This window comes from Peromyscus californicus, unplaced genomic scaffold (assembly GCF_007827085.1).
Source record: "Peromyscus californicus insignis strain IS unplaced genomic scaffold, ASM782708v3 Scaffold_6__1_contigs__length_162567912, whole genome shotgun sequence".
In the NCBI taxonomy this organism is placed as follows: Eukaryota; Metazoa; Chordata; class Mammalia; order Rodentia; family Cricetidae; genus Peromyscus; species Peromyscus californicus.
The window spans coordinates 143,638,265-143,654,073 of record NW_026294584.1 but is presented as its reverse complement, the minus strand read 5'-3'; the positions used below and the strand labels follow the sequence as shown (position 1 = coordinate 143,654,073).

At 40.1% G+C, this 15,809-nt stretch overlaps 1 protein-coding gene across 2 annotated transcripts in view; it reads left to right on the top strand.

Moving 5' to 3' along the window:
* Positions 1-15,717, top strand: part of Clec1a (C-type lectin domain family 1 member A) — a 34,416-nt gene extending 18,699 nt beyond the window's left edge. The window contains exons 3-6 of one of the 2 annotated variants that reach the window (XM_052721780.1): positions 488-664; positions 6,485-6,636; positions 8,648-8,766; positions 9,870-15,717. In XM_052721780.1, coding sequence (XP_052577740.1) covers positions 488-664; positions 6,485-6,636; positions 8,648-8,766; positions 9,870-10,020 — 599 coding nt within the window. In that variant the 3' untranslated portion in view covers positions 10,021-15,717. The remainder of the gene's footprint in view (positions 1-487; positions 665-6,484; positions 6,637-8,647; positions 8,767-9,869) is intronic. The other variant, XM_052721781.1, reaches the window with a different exon arrangement.
* The last annotated feature ends 92 nt before the right edge of the window (positions 15,718-15,809 follow it).

Genomic DNA, 15,809 nt, shown 5'->3' with positions numbered 1-15,809 from the left:
CTGAAGTTCAAACCTCCTGTTGAAATTGTTTAGTTGGGTGACACTAAGGATGTTACTTATCCTCATGAACCCTAACTACAAATCTACAAAAATATGGAAATGAGATCTGACCATTTTAACAATGGAATGAACAATGAATTATGCCACTCTTCCAACATTCAACATATTAAATGTCAATAGAGGAGTAGATTTACAGTTTTAGATTGGTATTAGGTTTGGCTGTGCATAAATACTTGTTGAGCGTAAAATAGTTTAGTATTGGGCTCTTAGTTTCTAAAGTTAAGAACCACTATTATGACTTCACATTTTCCAACAGAGATGAAAATATAAATTTGCCTGAGAGGACACTGTTAACTATGCCACTGGATATGGCAATGTGAGTTCTCAATAATAAGATGTTAAGCTATATGCTTTAGTATCTCCCCCATGTGCAGAAAATAGAAACAGGTAAATGAGCTGTACAGTCTGACTTCATCACATGACTTAGTTTTTCAGTTCTACCAGCTCTCCAATACCCAGCAAGACAGCATCACTGAAAAGGATGAAAGGCTGGGGAACATATCTCGACAACTGCAGTCCCTCCAGATCCAGAACAGGAAACTCATAGAAACCCTGCAGCAGGTAGCTGTGAAACTGTGTCGTGAACTCTACAACAGAAGTGGAGGTGAGCATGCCACTATCTGGATCATGGACATAGTTCTATCTGGACTTGAATTTCCCCATCTGGGTAACTAGAACCATGTATTTTTTAGAAGTACTTTTCCTGCCTTCTCAATAAAAAGTTTGAGCCACATAATCATGATCAGACATTGAATTATAATTGCTTACACACATCTGTGTCACTGTACAGGAAGGGATTCTTCAAATTTCAGCATTTAAAACAAGAAAAGTAGTTAATTTAGAATAACCAAAACAACTCCATCAGCAACTAATACACGAATGTGCCTCACTTACGTCGGCACACGCTAACGCAGCACGATGAAAGTGTTGGGGATGTTCTAAGTACAATTTTCAAATATTTAGACTCATGCAGGGATTAGTTTCAAAATTCAGAGAACTTGAAATAAATCACAGTCATTTTAGTTCACCATGAACTCATCTCTCAGTCAAAAATATGAATCTCACAAGGAACCCAGAGTGATGACAATGACCGTAATGGGCAAGCCAAAACTGCCACTGATGCTGTCAACGTCACTTCAGTGCCCCACCCAGACCCCGCCACTCTCTCTATCTTACTATTCTCCTTTCTTGAAAGTTCCATCCCAGCACACTCTATTCAAGTGAGCCCTCTCCTTTGCCCTCTCCACAAAACAAGCACAGGAAGCAACCTACATTTTGCAGCCCATGTTGGTTTCTCCTTTAGAAACTCTAAAGTACCACAGTTGCATCATCCTCCCTCCCCCAGGCCACTTCTCCTTCTGTAAGCAGACACTGAGTGAATGATTTTCTCAGTAAAGTGTCTCAAGGCACACTTCTCTAAGTGGTTCTTTCCCACATGACTAGTGGCCTCGTTCACCAGAGTTCTCTCTTTTCGGTTTCTCTGCCAGCCCAATGGGCTTTTTTCTTTTTAAGATTCTATATTACCAAAAAGGTAATCCCAGTATCTCTGAAAACAATGGTCCCTGGAATTCTCATCTAGCTTTTAAAAATAAAAGCTATGCAACTATATTGTGTACCCTAATAAAATTTGCCTAAAGATCAGAAAAACAAAGAAACAAACCATCTCTTACCTCTGGGACTTCTCAGCCTGAAAAGCTTTCTAGTCAAAAGGCCTCTAGCCGAAAGGGGTTCCTCAGTTGAAAAGCCTTTAGTTCCTGTCTCCTCAGGCCTTATATACCTTTCTTCACCCAACCATCACTTACTGGGATTAAAGACATGTGTGCTTCCCAGTACTTGGATTAAAGGTGTGTGCCACCACTACCTGGCTCTGTTTTCTCCCCTAGACTGAGTCAATTTCATGTAATCCAGGGTGGCTTGGAACTCACAGAGAGATCCACACGGATCTCTGCCTCCCAAGTTCTAGGATTAAAGTTGTGTGCCAACACTGCCTGGCCTCTATGTTTAATTTAGTGGCTTGTTCTGTTCTCTGATCTTCAGGCAAATTTTATTAAGGTACCAAATATATTACCACAATACTCAATTTAAATATAAGATGATAAGAATGCATCTCCCCTGAAACATGTTCATGTATATATGCTTGCACATATAACATTCACAAGTGCTGTGTCATGGGGAAATTCTTTTTCTTGAACTTCTTAAATTTTGTTTTAGATTTAGTTGTTTTATTTCATGTGCATGCATGTCTGCATGTATGCATATGCACCAGGTGCATGCCTGGTGCTCTTGGGGGGGGGGGTCAAAAAAAAGTATTGGATCTTCTGGAACTGGAGTTACAGGTGGTTCTGGGCCACTGTAAGGGTGCTGAGAATCGAGCCTGGGTCCTCTGAAAGAACAGCCACTGAACCATCACTCTAGCCCCTTACTTTTGTTTTCCCAGTTGTTTAAGTAATGTTAAATTAACACTAAGTCAGATATAACGATGTATGTCTCTTTCAGTGTCTTTAGTTCCATGGTATCACTTCTTGTTTCACACACCACTTTCAGACTTTAGTCTCTCTCTCCTTTCTACATGATTCTCTTCTATGAAATCATTGCTTTCATTTCCATAAATGAGTGAAAACACGTAGTATTAGTTTTTCTGTGCTTGATTCTTTTCACTTAGCACAATGTTATCTAGTTCTGTGAACTTTGATGTAAATGGTCAAACTTTCATTACATTGCAATAGCTTAGTAGTACCTGTTGCATATATGTGCTTTATTTTCTTATCCGGTCATCAGTCCATGGACAATTTGGCTGAGTTCATTTCTTGGCTACTATAAATTGTGCTACAATAATCGTGGGAGTGAAGATATATATTTAATATCATAGTTGCATTTCATTTGGATACATGCATAATAGCCTGATTATAAGATTACATGTTAGTCATAGTCTGAGTTTTTTGAGACATCTCCATATTGTTTTCTATAGTGTCTGTACTAGTTTACATTTTAACCTACAATGTGTAAGAGTTCTCCTCTCTCTGTTTTCTTTCAAATATTTGTTATTTTTCAGTTTTTAATTGATTGTCATTCTAACTCACAGGGATTACATGGTATTCATTGTGTCTTTGATTTGCATTTTTGTGGTGATTAGTGACTGGAGCACAATTTTTAATTGGTCTTATTAATAAAAACTCAGAGTCAGATATCAGGGTGAAAGGTGAAAGAGCACAGAAGCAGAGCAGCTAGCCACTAGAAAGATTTCTTACCTCTAGGAATCCTCAGACTCTAAGGACCTAAGCTCCTGTCTCCTCCCACCTTATTCCTCTCTCTGCCCAGCCATATCACTTCCTGTCTCCACCTTCCTAGCGCTGGGATTAGAGGCATGAGATCCCAAGTGCTGGGATCAAAGGTGTGTGCCACCACTGTCAGGCTCTGTTTATCTTTTAGACTGGATCAATCTTTTATAGCCCAGAGTAGCCTTGAACTTTCAGAGATCCATCTGCCTCTGCTTTCCTAGTTCTGGGATTAAAGGTGTGTGCCACCACTGCCTGGCCTCTATGGCTAACTAGTGGCTTAGCTCTACACTCTGACCTTAAGGCAAGCTTTATTTGTTAGATCACAAACAAAACATCACCACAAGTGATAATGAGCAGCTTTTTATGTACTTGTTACTGTTTGTATGTCTTCCTTGGGGAATGTCTCCTACATCATTTACCCATTTTAATTGGATTATTTGGAGGTTTTATTTTGGGGTTGAGCTCCTGACCTATTCAAAATGTTTTCTTCTATGTGAGTAGATTATGCACATGATCTTCCACTGTGAATGTTGTCTCTTCATGCCATTACTTCCTTTGCTATGAATGTAGAAACATCTTAGCTTTTTGGAATCACATTCATCTACTTTTTCTTTTGTGGTGTAAGTTTTTGAGTTCAAATCCAAAAATCTCTATCAACAGTAATGTCTTGACATGTTTTTCCTGTGTTCCCTTCTAGTAGAGCCACAATTCCCGCTTGTACACTTAAGCCCTTGACCCATTTTCAGTTGATTTCCTTATACGGCAAGAAACATGGGTCTAGCTTATTCTTCGTCATATGAATATCAGTTTTCCCCATAACATACACTAAAGACACTGTTCATTCACTACGCTGTGTTCTTTGAGCCTCTGTTGAAGCTGAGTCGTCTGCATGTATGCAGATTATTTGCTGGATTCTCCACTGTGACCCATTTGACTACTCAGATTTTAGCAGTAGTTTGATACTAAATTGTTCTTAAAACCATGCTGTCCTGGATAGTTTTCTGTTGATTTGACACAAGCTACAGTTATCTAGAGGAAGGGAACCTCAGTTGAGAAAATTTCTCCATAAGATTCAGCTGTAGGGCCTGGAGAGATGGCTCAGCAGTTAAGAGCACTGGCTGCTCTTCCATAGGTCCTGAGTTCAATTTCTTAGCAACCACATGGTAGCTCACAACCATCTGTAATAAGATCTGGCCCCTCTTCTGGCCTGCAAGCATACATGCAGATAGAATACTGTATAGATAATGAATAAAGCTTTTAAAAAAAAAAGATTCAGCTGTAATCTTAATCAGTGATTGTTGGGGGAGGGCCCAGTCCCTGATGGGTGGTGTCTTCCCTAGGCTGATAGACCCAGGTTATATAAAAAAGCAGGCTGAGTAAACCAGGTAGCCGTAGTCCTCCATGGTCTTTTCCTCAGCTCCTACTTCCAGGTTCTTTCCCTTCTTAAGTTGCTACCCTCACTGCTCTTGATGATGAACTGTTACATGGAACTGAGTGAAATACACCCTTTACTCCCCAACTTACTTTTTGGTCATGGTGTTTCATCACAACAATAGAAACCCCATCTAAGGTACATGCCAAGCATGGTAGTATGAGCCAGCAATCCCAGCTACTGAGGCAAGAAGATCACAAATTCAAAGCTATACAGGGCTATAAATTGAGCTGAAGGCTAGCCTGAATCACTAAGTAAGTCCTGGTCTTAAAACAAAAGGTTAGAAAACATGGTATATGGCTCAGTATGTAGCCTAGAGTAAACAGTGTTCAAATCTCCATCACCTCCAAAATAAAATAGTGATGCAACCATGGATATTATTAAATGGCCACTCTAACACACACACACACACACACACACACACACACACACACACACACACACACACAACAACTTAGATGCATGTTCCTGACTCTCAGAAGATAAAGTTCAGACATCTACACCATGATATTCATGGTACTACTACTCATACATGTAACAAGTACCCACATATCCCATCTTACTCTCAACTTACTTAATTGTTTGGCTTGCAAGTGTCCATCCCCCAACACATACACATGCACACACACACACACACACACACACACACACACACACACACACACTGTACAGAAAGAGTACAAGGAACCCACACCTGAGAATATCAACTGGAAAAGAGGAAAGACCTGTTTAGCTTCCAGCTTCAGATTTTTTTTATTAAGAATTTTTATATTCATTTTACATATCAATCACAGATTCCCCCTCTTTCCTCCTCCTGCCCCTCCAGCCTTCCTCCTCCACCCACTCCCCATTCCCTCCTACAAGAAGGTAAGGCCTCCCATGGGGAGTCAGCAGAGCCTGGTAGAGGCAGGTCCAAGCCCCTCCCCCTGCCTCAAGGCTGTTTGAGGTGTCCCACCATAGGTAGTGGGCTCCAAAAAGCCAGCTCATGCACCAGGGATAGATCCTGATCCAACTGCTAGGGGCTCCTCAAGCAGATCAAGCTATACAACTGTCTTGATTATGCAGAGGGCCTAGTCCAGTCCCACGGCAGCAACAAAGGCCACTGCAGGACAGCTTACATCGTGCATGCAATCTTGAAGCAGAGAAAAGGGCATACACAAAAAGTGATATGTATATCATACAGACCCAAGAACATGCCCCAGTGACTGATTTCTAGCTTAACCCCTATATTCACCACCTCCTACTAAAGTCATCATATTTAGAACTAATCAAGGAATCAGTCCATCAATGGTATCAAAGCCCTCAGGATCCAATCACATCACCAAGCTCACCAGCTCAAAACTATGTACCCAGTGCTTATGAGACTACGGGAGGAAATTCATATTCAAACCATTGCAAAATCATATGAGCCACCTTATGAAGGAATATTCTGTCTACATTCTGCATGGCATAAGCAAGGAAATTTCAGTCATTTGTCACCAGATTCAGTATTCTGCATCAGCACTATCTGTTTTAATTTTCACTGAATGTTCAACACCGACTATAGATCATTCCTGGTGGGGAGTGGGTGGATAGCACAGGTGTTCCCTCAAGTATCTAAGAGATGTAAATTAGGTTTTGGACTATCAAACACTGTTTATTTCCAAAAGAGGAAATACAGCAGATTCAGGTAGAAGATAACTAACCAAAGTGTGTTTGTTTGTTTCCTTTCAAGGACACAGATGCAGTCCTTGCCCAGAAAAATGGAAGTGGCATGGGGACAAATGCTACCAGTTCTATAAAGAGAGTAAAAACTGGCAAGGCTGTGAATACTTCTGCCTGGCTGAAAATGCCACCATGCTGAAGATAAGCACACAAGAAGAACTGGTAAGTTCCTGAGCCTTGGTATTTGAAGGAGTTTCCCAAAAGAACAGGGCAAGAACACTGTAAAGAGTCAAGTTTCCAACCCATGGATTTCCATACTTGCTCACAGTGAAACGCAAGTCATACTCCAGTTGCTCCAAATGATCCGTGAAATGGATAAAAACTGTGTTCTCCCCCAATACCTACCACACATAAATATAAGAAATAGTTCAACTACCCCTTCAGTCAATGGGCAGGTAGAACATGTCCAAATTTACCTGTCTGAGATGGGGTAGACAGAGAATAATGGTGTGATCTAAGAAAAGTGATACTATTATGGCCTGTCTTTCTGTTATAAACCTTAAAAAGCTTTTAATTGAAAATAGTCTGACAATTATTGTAGTAAACTGCACACACACACACACACACACACACACACACACACACACACACACACACACACAGGGCTGGCCAAGGCAAATACAAGAATAATCAACACATATTTATGTGTCTCTGGAAACTCATTGACCAACAGCTTAAAAAGATGTGACACAAATCTGGAACTGAGATTTTTTTTGAGTGCTGGGGATTGAATTCAGGCCTCATGAATGCAAGGCAGACAGTCTAGCACTAAGCAACATTCCAAGACTTGTTGATACTTGGCTTTTTGTTTGATAGCCTACGGAGTCTGGGGGAGGCACTGCTCCCATTATAGGGAACTCCATTTAAACCATTTTATATATGGGCATGTATGTATTTTAATAAGATTCTAGAGTAGTAGGTTTGTACATAGAATTTTCAAAGGTTATTAATGTTATTTTGTCCATCCCATACTTCCTCTTCTACCCTGCCCTCCCACTTGCAACCCATTTAGCCCTTCCTGTTCCATTTCGCTCCTTCATATGACTTGCATTCTACTTCCTTTTTCTTGAAAACTCCCTATAGACTCTTACTAGATTCTTGCCTTCTCTGAGTAACCCAATTTAAACACACATAAAAACTCAAAACTAATGTTCAGATATGAAATGAAGTATATAATGCTTATTTTTACAGTGAATATTGGAAATGGAATTGTCATATATTAGTATGTATATTATATGGTATATTATATGTATATGAAAATGTACATTTTTCTCTTCTTTCTGGTGTGAGATTCATGTCATCCTTCTAAGTCCCCTTTACTTCTTTTTACATTTAAGTATCTCCATAACTGTGTTCTCATTTATAGAAATTACTTCTCCAGTTTTTTACTAACAATTTTTTCCATTTTCTAGAATAATTTCACTTATTTTATAAATATTTCTCTCACTTGTTTTTATTCTGTTTTAATTCATTAATCATTAGTAATGACAATAACATCTGTTTCATTAATTAATTAAAACTAAATTATTGTTGGAGACAGAGATTGAACACAGAGCTCAATGCAAACGAGGCAAGCACTCTACCAACTGAGCCATATTTCAGGCCTCTGATTTATTTTTACCTCTGTCTCCCTGTATCTCCTTCTGTGTCTGTGTCTCTGTCTCTCTGTTCCTGTATATATATATATATATATATATTATATCCCTCACTTATTTTTTAAGATAAGGTCTCACTTTGTACCCCTGGTTATCTTGGAGTGGCTATGTAGAGCAGGCTGGCCTCAAACTCATAGAGATTCACTTGCCTCTGCTTCCTGAGTGTTGGAATTAAAGGCGTGCACTACCACACTCAGTTTCTCTAATCTTTTATATCAATTTTATGTTTAATCTTATACATTAAGAATAATTGGTAAAGTATTGGTCGACATGACTCCTGTTTTCATAATATCAATGTATATTCCACGCTTATTAACACAAAGCATGTGTCTCTTACTTACTGGACAAATTTCTAAAGGGCTTCATTTCCTCTTGAGTCTATTGTCATGTGTGTGTGAGAGAGGATCACCTATCAGGTCTCCATGTTACTCTTCTAGAAGCTATGCTAATCCCACACATCCTTGTACCCCTGGTTGAAGCATCTCCAAGCTAAAGGTTTTCTTGTGTGCCTTTCACAGGATTTTGCCATGCCTCAGAGCTACTCTGAGTTTTTCTACTCTTATTGGACAGGGCTCTCCCGCAATGGCAGTGGCAAAGCCTGGCTGTGGACAGATGGGACATCTTACTCCTTTGAACTGTAAGCCTTCAGAACATTCTGTGGGAGAGGTATTTAATAAAGACAGATTAGCAGTGTGACTCAGCAGTAATTATAGAGCATCTATTTCATCCTGCATAGTATGCTTGCAGGGCAGTGCCCAGAGGGGCTTGTGTTGCAATGGCTTAGAAAAGTGGTGGGCTAGAGAGAGAGGGTTATCAAATATCAGCAGGTGGGTTTCCTGACTGATTTCAGCAGTGAGTACCTAGGAACTGTTTTTCTGGGAAGCAAGGTAATAAAGGTAGAGAGAAGAAAAGGGAAAAATGATCTCTTTTGGATGAATAATTAAAGAGAAACCTTGGAGACTCAGATGTAATAGTGATCATCCAGGATCATACAGTCTGTCAAGAGCCGGGGGTAGGCTACGGCCTCAGAGAGTTCTTGGATCTCCGCACTGTGTCATGTAAATAAAAACATTTTATTTACCACAGAAGCATTTAGAGAGGGCATGCATGGAATTCCATGATACTAATAAATGTAATTTCTTTATGAAAGTTTATTACATTCAAAGCTCTGTTAAAGCGTATTTTATTCTCTGTGTATGGTAGAACAGGACATAGTAACATAATCATTTGTATTTTTTTTTTTTTTTTTTTTTTTTGGTTTTTCGAGACAGGGTTTCTCTGTGTAGCTTTGTGCCTTTCCTGGAACTCACTTGGTAGCCCAGGCTGGCCTCGAACTCACAGAGATCCGCCTGGCTCTGCCTCCCGAGTGCTGGGATTAAAGGCGTGCGCCACCACTGCCCGGCTCATTTGTATTTTTAATTAAGTAAACTGAGCACTAGAAAAGGTAGATAACTTTAAAATAACAGTAAAATCAGAGTGCCTGTTGCTTTATTTTAGAACAGTTTTGCAGTTTTGAGTGGTCAGTTACTTCTAAGAATGAGGTGGTGACTGAGGAGCTGAAAATTGTGTTCATTGACCCCATCTTTCCAACAAAGACATCCTAGGAATATAGATATGATCTTTGTCACTGAGGGAATGCTTTTTTGTTGCCTCTGAAGGTGTCATTTAAGAAATAAACTCTAAACTCTAAATAAAATTTAATTAAAGAATTATTAAGTTATTTTCTTTTTCTTTCTTAAGGTTTGAAATTATAATAGATCCCACCAACCTAAGAAACAGAGACTGTATGACCATCTTCAATGGAAAGGCTTACTCCAAGGACTGCAAAGAGCTGAGGAGGTGTGCCTGTGAGAAGACGGCAGGGAGAGTGGTACCCGAGGTGCTCCAGTAGGTGCCATGAAACATTGAGCAGAGGGGGCCAATAGGTCAGCTTCAACCACCAGCAAAAGGACTGAGTCAAGTGAGGTCAACGCAGAGGACATTCACAGCTTTGAAAAACTGAGAGGCAGCTGTTGGGACTGGTACTTGAGAGACTGTCCTGGTTCTGACTCAGCATCACCCATACCTGAGCTCCAGTTCTTGCACACATTTACCAGTTACAAAGATTCTTACTCATGAACCACCAACTAGCCTCAGTAAGCTAGAGAGTTGTCCTCCTTGATTTACGGAAGTCTTTCAGCTTTCTCCCTTCTCAGTATCTGTTTTCACCCTCTTTTTCATGTCTTTCTTACACTAGGAAAAGAGATGCCTAAGAAAATAGAGGTGTTGATATGAAACCACTTATTGTGTGTGGTGGAATCCACACAAGTATTGGTGCCTTCCAATTCTCAGCACTTGGAAGGTAAAGGCAAGACATGAAAGTTTAAGGCCACCCTCAGCTACATAGCACATTGGAGGCCATCCTAGGCTGTATGAGAACCTCTTCTCAAACAGAAAGAAGGGACAAAAGAACCAGAGAGAAAAAGAGAAAAAAAAAGGAGAAAAGCAAAGCAAAACAGAGAACAGAAGAAAAGGAAGTGAGACCCTTTGTCCTAACAGCAGTCCAAGAGAAACTAGCAGATGTCCCACTCCTGTGCTGCTTTAAACACAGCTGATTCTTTCTGTTTCCAGTTCACACTTTGCCTTTCCCAGGCTCTCAACAATGACTTTGCCTGCTACACTGCTGGCCAGCTTTCCAACTGAGATGGAAATTGTGTCAATCTCCACTCCATCAATTGTGTCTTTCTTCTAATCATGTCTCCTGGAAAAGAGATGATCTCAACTCTGACCTAAGTTAGAATTGCTGTCCCTGTACTCCAACAAGGAGACTGGAGTAGAGAGAAAAAAAATTAGTTTCTTTACATGCACAGATAATAGTTTGATTACTTCCTCCATCACGTTTATACCTTTCAGGTACTAAAGTTTTAATAATAATAACTGTGATGAGTGTGAAATGGGTGTGGTTTCAGAATGGATTTGTGATTTGGGGGAATATCAGCAAGGGAATGTTTTTCACACTATGTTAACAGAACTGTTTGACTACTTATGACTTGACAATTGGTGGAGCCACTCTGAGGATATTGTTTATGGGGTATTTGAGATTAAGAAAGTGTACAAAGCAAATTGTCTTCCAGAGGGGGCTTTATGATATTCCTAAAATGAAATGATTGGGATAGAATCATGACATCAAGGTTGGTATGTTGAGTAACCAAGGTGTGATAGACCACATGACTGATTTCTGAACAAGCTTCGGAGGAGAAAGAGAGGCTGTGATGTCTACATAGTCAGACTCTTGACTAGACATGTGTTTCTCTGGGTGATGACATTCAAAACTATAACAGGGGTCATTGTGAACAGCACCATGTCAACTGGCTTCATTGGTTATAGATAAACCAACACCATGGGACTGACAGCACCAGTATAAGACTTTATACTCTTACTTTTCAACAGTGAAAACTGGGAAACATTTGTTTCATGGTGAAATTATATTAACTTAGCCCTTTTGTGATGAGAACAATTCTGCACTTATTTTCATAAGACTTAATTTGACGATGGTTACTTATCGAAACATTACTGGCAAGCTACTTAAGTTTTCTTTTAGATTTCCTTCTAACTAGCTAGGGGATTTCTTCAATGATGAATGAATTCTATGCAGGTTTACTGTGTCAAGCACATAGAAGTGCATTTGTGGTTTTGAAATTTAAGTCTCTCTTGGTTTGATTTATTTATTGAGCAAATCGCATCACTTCATGTAGCTTATTAAAAAGTGGAAATATTTTTAATTTCCCTATGATGTTACTTAAAATGTAGTAAGTATGAAGTTACTCTCATAATGTGGGTTGTAATAGAAAATGTAAGGGGAATTAAGAAAATATTTTAAAGGGTTTAATGATTCTTATTTAAATATAGGGGACACAAATGCAGCATCTGTATTCATTAAAGAGAAAAACTATTCTCAAATATTTCCCAAAATTAAAATGTTGACTGTTTTCCTGGCTCAGTTAAAGTGACTAATACAATAACCTACAAAATAAGAAATAAAGATCAAGGCCATCATTAAGCAATTGTTGTCTAAACCTACTACAGAAGGAAACGGCAGTCAGCAAGAGAAAGTCAAAAACTTTGTGGACTTAATTGTAAACAAGGGCCATGACTCTCATTTAAATTTTGACTCCTAGCATTCTGGGCTCCTGGAGGGAAGACAGCTGTCTCTCTAACTACCATTGATTGGAAGAATCTAGCTATCTAGAGGATGAATAGCGTTCTCATTTGCAACCTGAGATCTCAAGCAAAGTGTCCTTTCCGTTGGAAAAAGAGAAAAATTGTGCTTTTAAAATTTGTTTTCTTTTCTTGATCTTATTCTTCATCATTGACCTTAGTCCCCCTTTCTGTATCCAAGCCTGATAATATCAATAACATCACAAACAAACGTTTCAAAAGATGAGGAAGGGGGGTTATGGTACAATATTGCCTTCACTATCATTTAAGACATAAGAATCAATCATAAAATGAATTTTAAGGTAAGGCTTGCTGATAATCAAAAATGGAAACCACATGAACTGGCTTTCTCAGGATAAGAAGACATTTTTCTAGTCTCTTACTGTGTAGGTAATTGTAAAGAAAATGCAGGAAAAGTCAAACGGGAACATGGCCTTTCCCATAGAGTGAGCTCCCTCGGGTACACAATGAGCTATTTCTTTTCCTGAGGATATTGAACACTCTCAGGACTTATCAGCAGGAAACAGGTCAGGAGCCCAGTGACAGCAGGAAGTTTGAGAAGGGTAATGGGCAGCTTTTACTTGGGGAATACAAACAGATTACAAACTATGTACAAGGGTCGAGTGGGTGTCCTGGGGCCAGCCTTGGTGTTTGGGAGTCAAGGGCAGTTGTTGGAAGACACACAAAATGTACTGTGTGACTTAAGATACACAAAACTCACTGTATGAACAGATCTTTAGACTCTAACAACAAATTTATTATTATATCAATATTATTATTTCAGTATTTTATTGGTGCATTTAGTGTGCACTACTATGCAGCACTGTTTCCAATTGCAGAGGAATTGTTTTTTTCCCTTTTTAAAAGTTCACTCAGTGAGATGGATTAAAAGTACCTAATCATCATTGGTAGCATTGGGACAGGAAACCGGTCCTCTTATGGCTAATTACCATTAAAAAGGACAGGTATCCTGGATCACTAGCAACCCGCCCTAAGAATTTCCCAAGCCCTGCATCTGTGTAGTGCAGCACGGCTGCCTGGGACATTGTAGACTCCTGGGTCAGCTGCACTGTAGATAAATCTCTGGCTTGTAAATACAGCATCATACATACACAAGCTGGATAACATCAGCCGGAGGATGTTTGCATTCAGTTTCCTTGTACTTTTTTGAGAAGAATCATCAATGCTTCCCATCCTTTCTCTAAACATAGCCTGATGACAAGCCTTTGAAGAATCTCAGAGACAAACAGTCTTTACTGTTAAAAATCACCATTGTTTCTCTGCTTTCCAGATTAGTATATTTAGCTACCAGCTGCCAGCTGTGGAAACCAAACAGCCTACAACTTCCACGGTCTGTGGGCTGTTTGTCCTCCCAGGATCAGCAGGAAGCTAGAGACATTTCTATGTCGTGTGTGTGTGTGTGTGTGTGTGTGTGTGTGTGTGTGTGTGTGTGTGTGATGCTCCCACCCTTTAAAGCCATGTCAAGGTAAATAAACAGAAACTAGAAAAACAAGACAAAGACATGATCTTCTCATTGCTAGACGACCATAGCCACCAAGAAATGAACTTCAGGATAAAGGATGCTTAGTTTTATTTAAATAATTCCTGCTTGCTCAGTAAATTGTGTTTTTTAAATTATTTATCTAAGTTATGCCATTTTAATAAGAAGGAAAGGATGAAAATCTTGTACCTCTCAGAGTCTTATCAGAATGAAAGATTAAATACAACAATATTGAAATTAGTGACTATTTATTGAGAGCATGCTATATAGTAAGATTTAGAGATGGCACATGGTAGACATAGAATATGATAATAATTAGTAAATTTTTCCTTCTTATAGATGGCAAGTATTTTCACTTCAACTTTTCTACCAAAAATATCATGTAACATTAGGATTGTATTCTTAAGCAGTATTTTGAAGTGAATTATATTATGATTTTATAGTGGGAAAGTTGAGGCACGGAGACAGGCAGTTGAAAGTGCTCCGGTTTTAATCTTGGCCTTGCAGACTATGAGCTGTTTGATTGGTGAGTGGTGGGATGGACAGTCCCACCTCCACCGGAGGACATGCTGATGCTGATGTCCTGACTATTCCTTCACCTATGTGAAGTTCTAAGGGTTCCTTTCCCAGTAGAACTCTACAGTCTGAAAAGCACAGTCCAACACTACAGATAGAAGAAGCCTCCTTTTCTTCTGAGACAGATCAGATGGATTCAATGACTCTACAGCGTTGGGGCAGGAGTTAAATCCTGTTAAACATGTTAATTGTTTGGAAGTACTGTTAAGTGCTATTAGAATGGTCATATATTGAGGTTTTATTAAGTCTTTATTGTAAACAGGCTTTAAAGGTCTGTGAATGATTCAAGCTATCAGCCAAGCAGCCTCTTTTCTAACAGCTGGCCAGATTGCCCTGATGGCAGTAGAGTTGTTTGGGCAGTTTACTCTGAAGACCACCACCTCATGGCTGGAACAGCCTGTGGAAAGCAGCACTCTTTGGCAAACTGTAGATGGCCAGGCCTATCCTGCAGCTATTCACACTCAGGCCAGAGAGGGAGCACTCCCAACCTGTGGCCCCAGGGAAGACCTGTGAATATGGAAAGAAGAGTCTGTGCTGTGATTGGTGCAAACACAGTCCTTGGAGGGCTGCCATGACTTATGTGGACACCTTCACCACACCCTCTTTTTGTCTATTAAGTGGGCTGTTTGGTTCAGTTTTAGAGTCAGCCAGGAGACCCCTCACCCTCCTCTGATACTCCTAATGTTGCAACATTAGGAACAATAGACGACTTCCTGAATGGTCCTTTCTCGACTCCTTTGCTCTTTATCATTGAAAGAGTGAGCTGAGCTGGTAACAGAAGAAGCTGCAGAAGTACAGGATGGTAGCAAGGGCAGAGGCAGCACCAGAAGCAGTTACTGCTCTGGTGGTGACAGCAGTCACCATCACCATGGCAGTAGAGAGTGACCAGAGAACAGCTGAAGAATTCCAGAGAGTGGCCAAGGCAGAGAGGATGGGCAGCGGAAGCAGAGAGACACCGAGGAATAGTGGACATAGAAACAGTAAGGGAAAAGGCAGAAAAGCAAGGCCGAGTAAAGACACCAGAGAAGAGATGCAGTGGGCTCAGGGAACAGCCGTCCAAGAACCATAATACTGGTGGGAGATGCCTGCTGTTACTTACTGCTATCTGCTGCTGGTGTTGAAGGTCAAGGCTTTCAAAAGCTGCCAAGAGCTGTGTCCCAGGGGTGATTAAACCCCAGAGAAATAAGCCTCCAGCCCTCCAGCACATCCAGATCCTAGAGCAATAGACCCAAGCTCCTAGGGTTAGGAACTGAAAGCCGCTATATCTGTGAGGTCAGCCCCTAGGCCTTTGGCATCAGAGGAGGATTACCAGCACTGGAGGTCCCCATCCTGCTCATTTTTTTTATTTATTTATTTTTATTTTGCAATACAATTCAGTTCTACATATCAGCCACGGATTCCCTTGT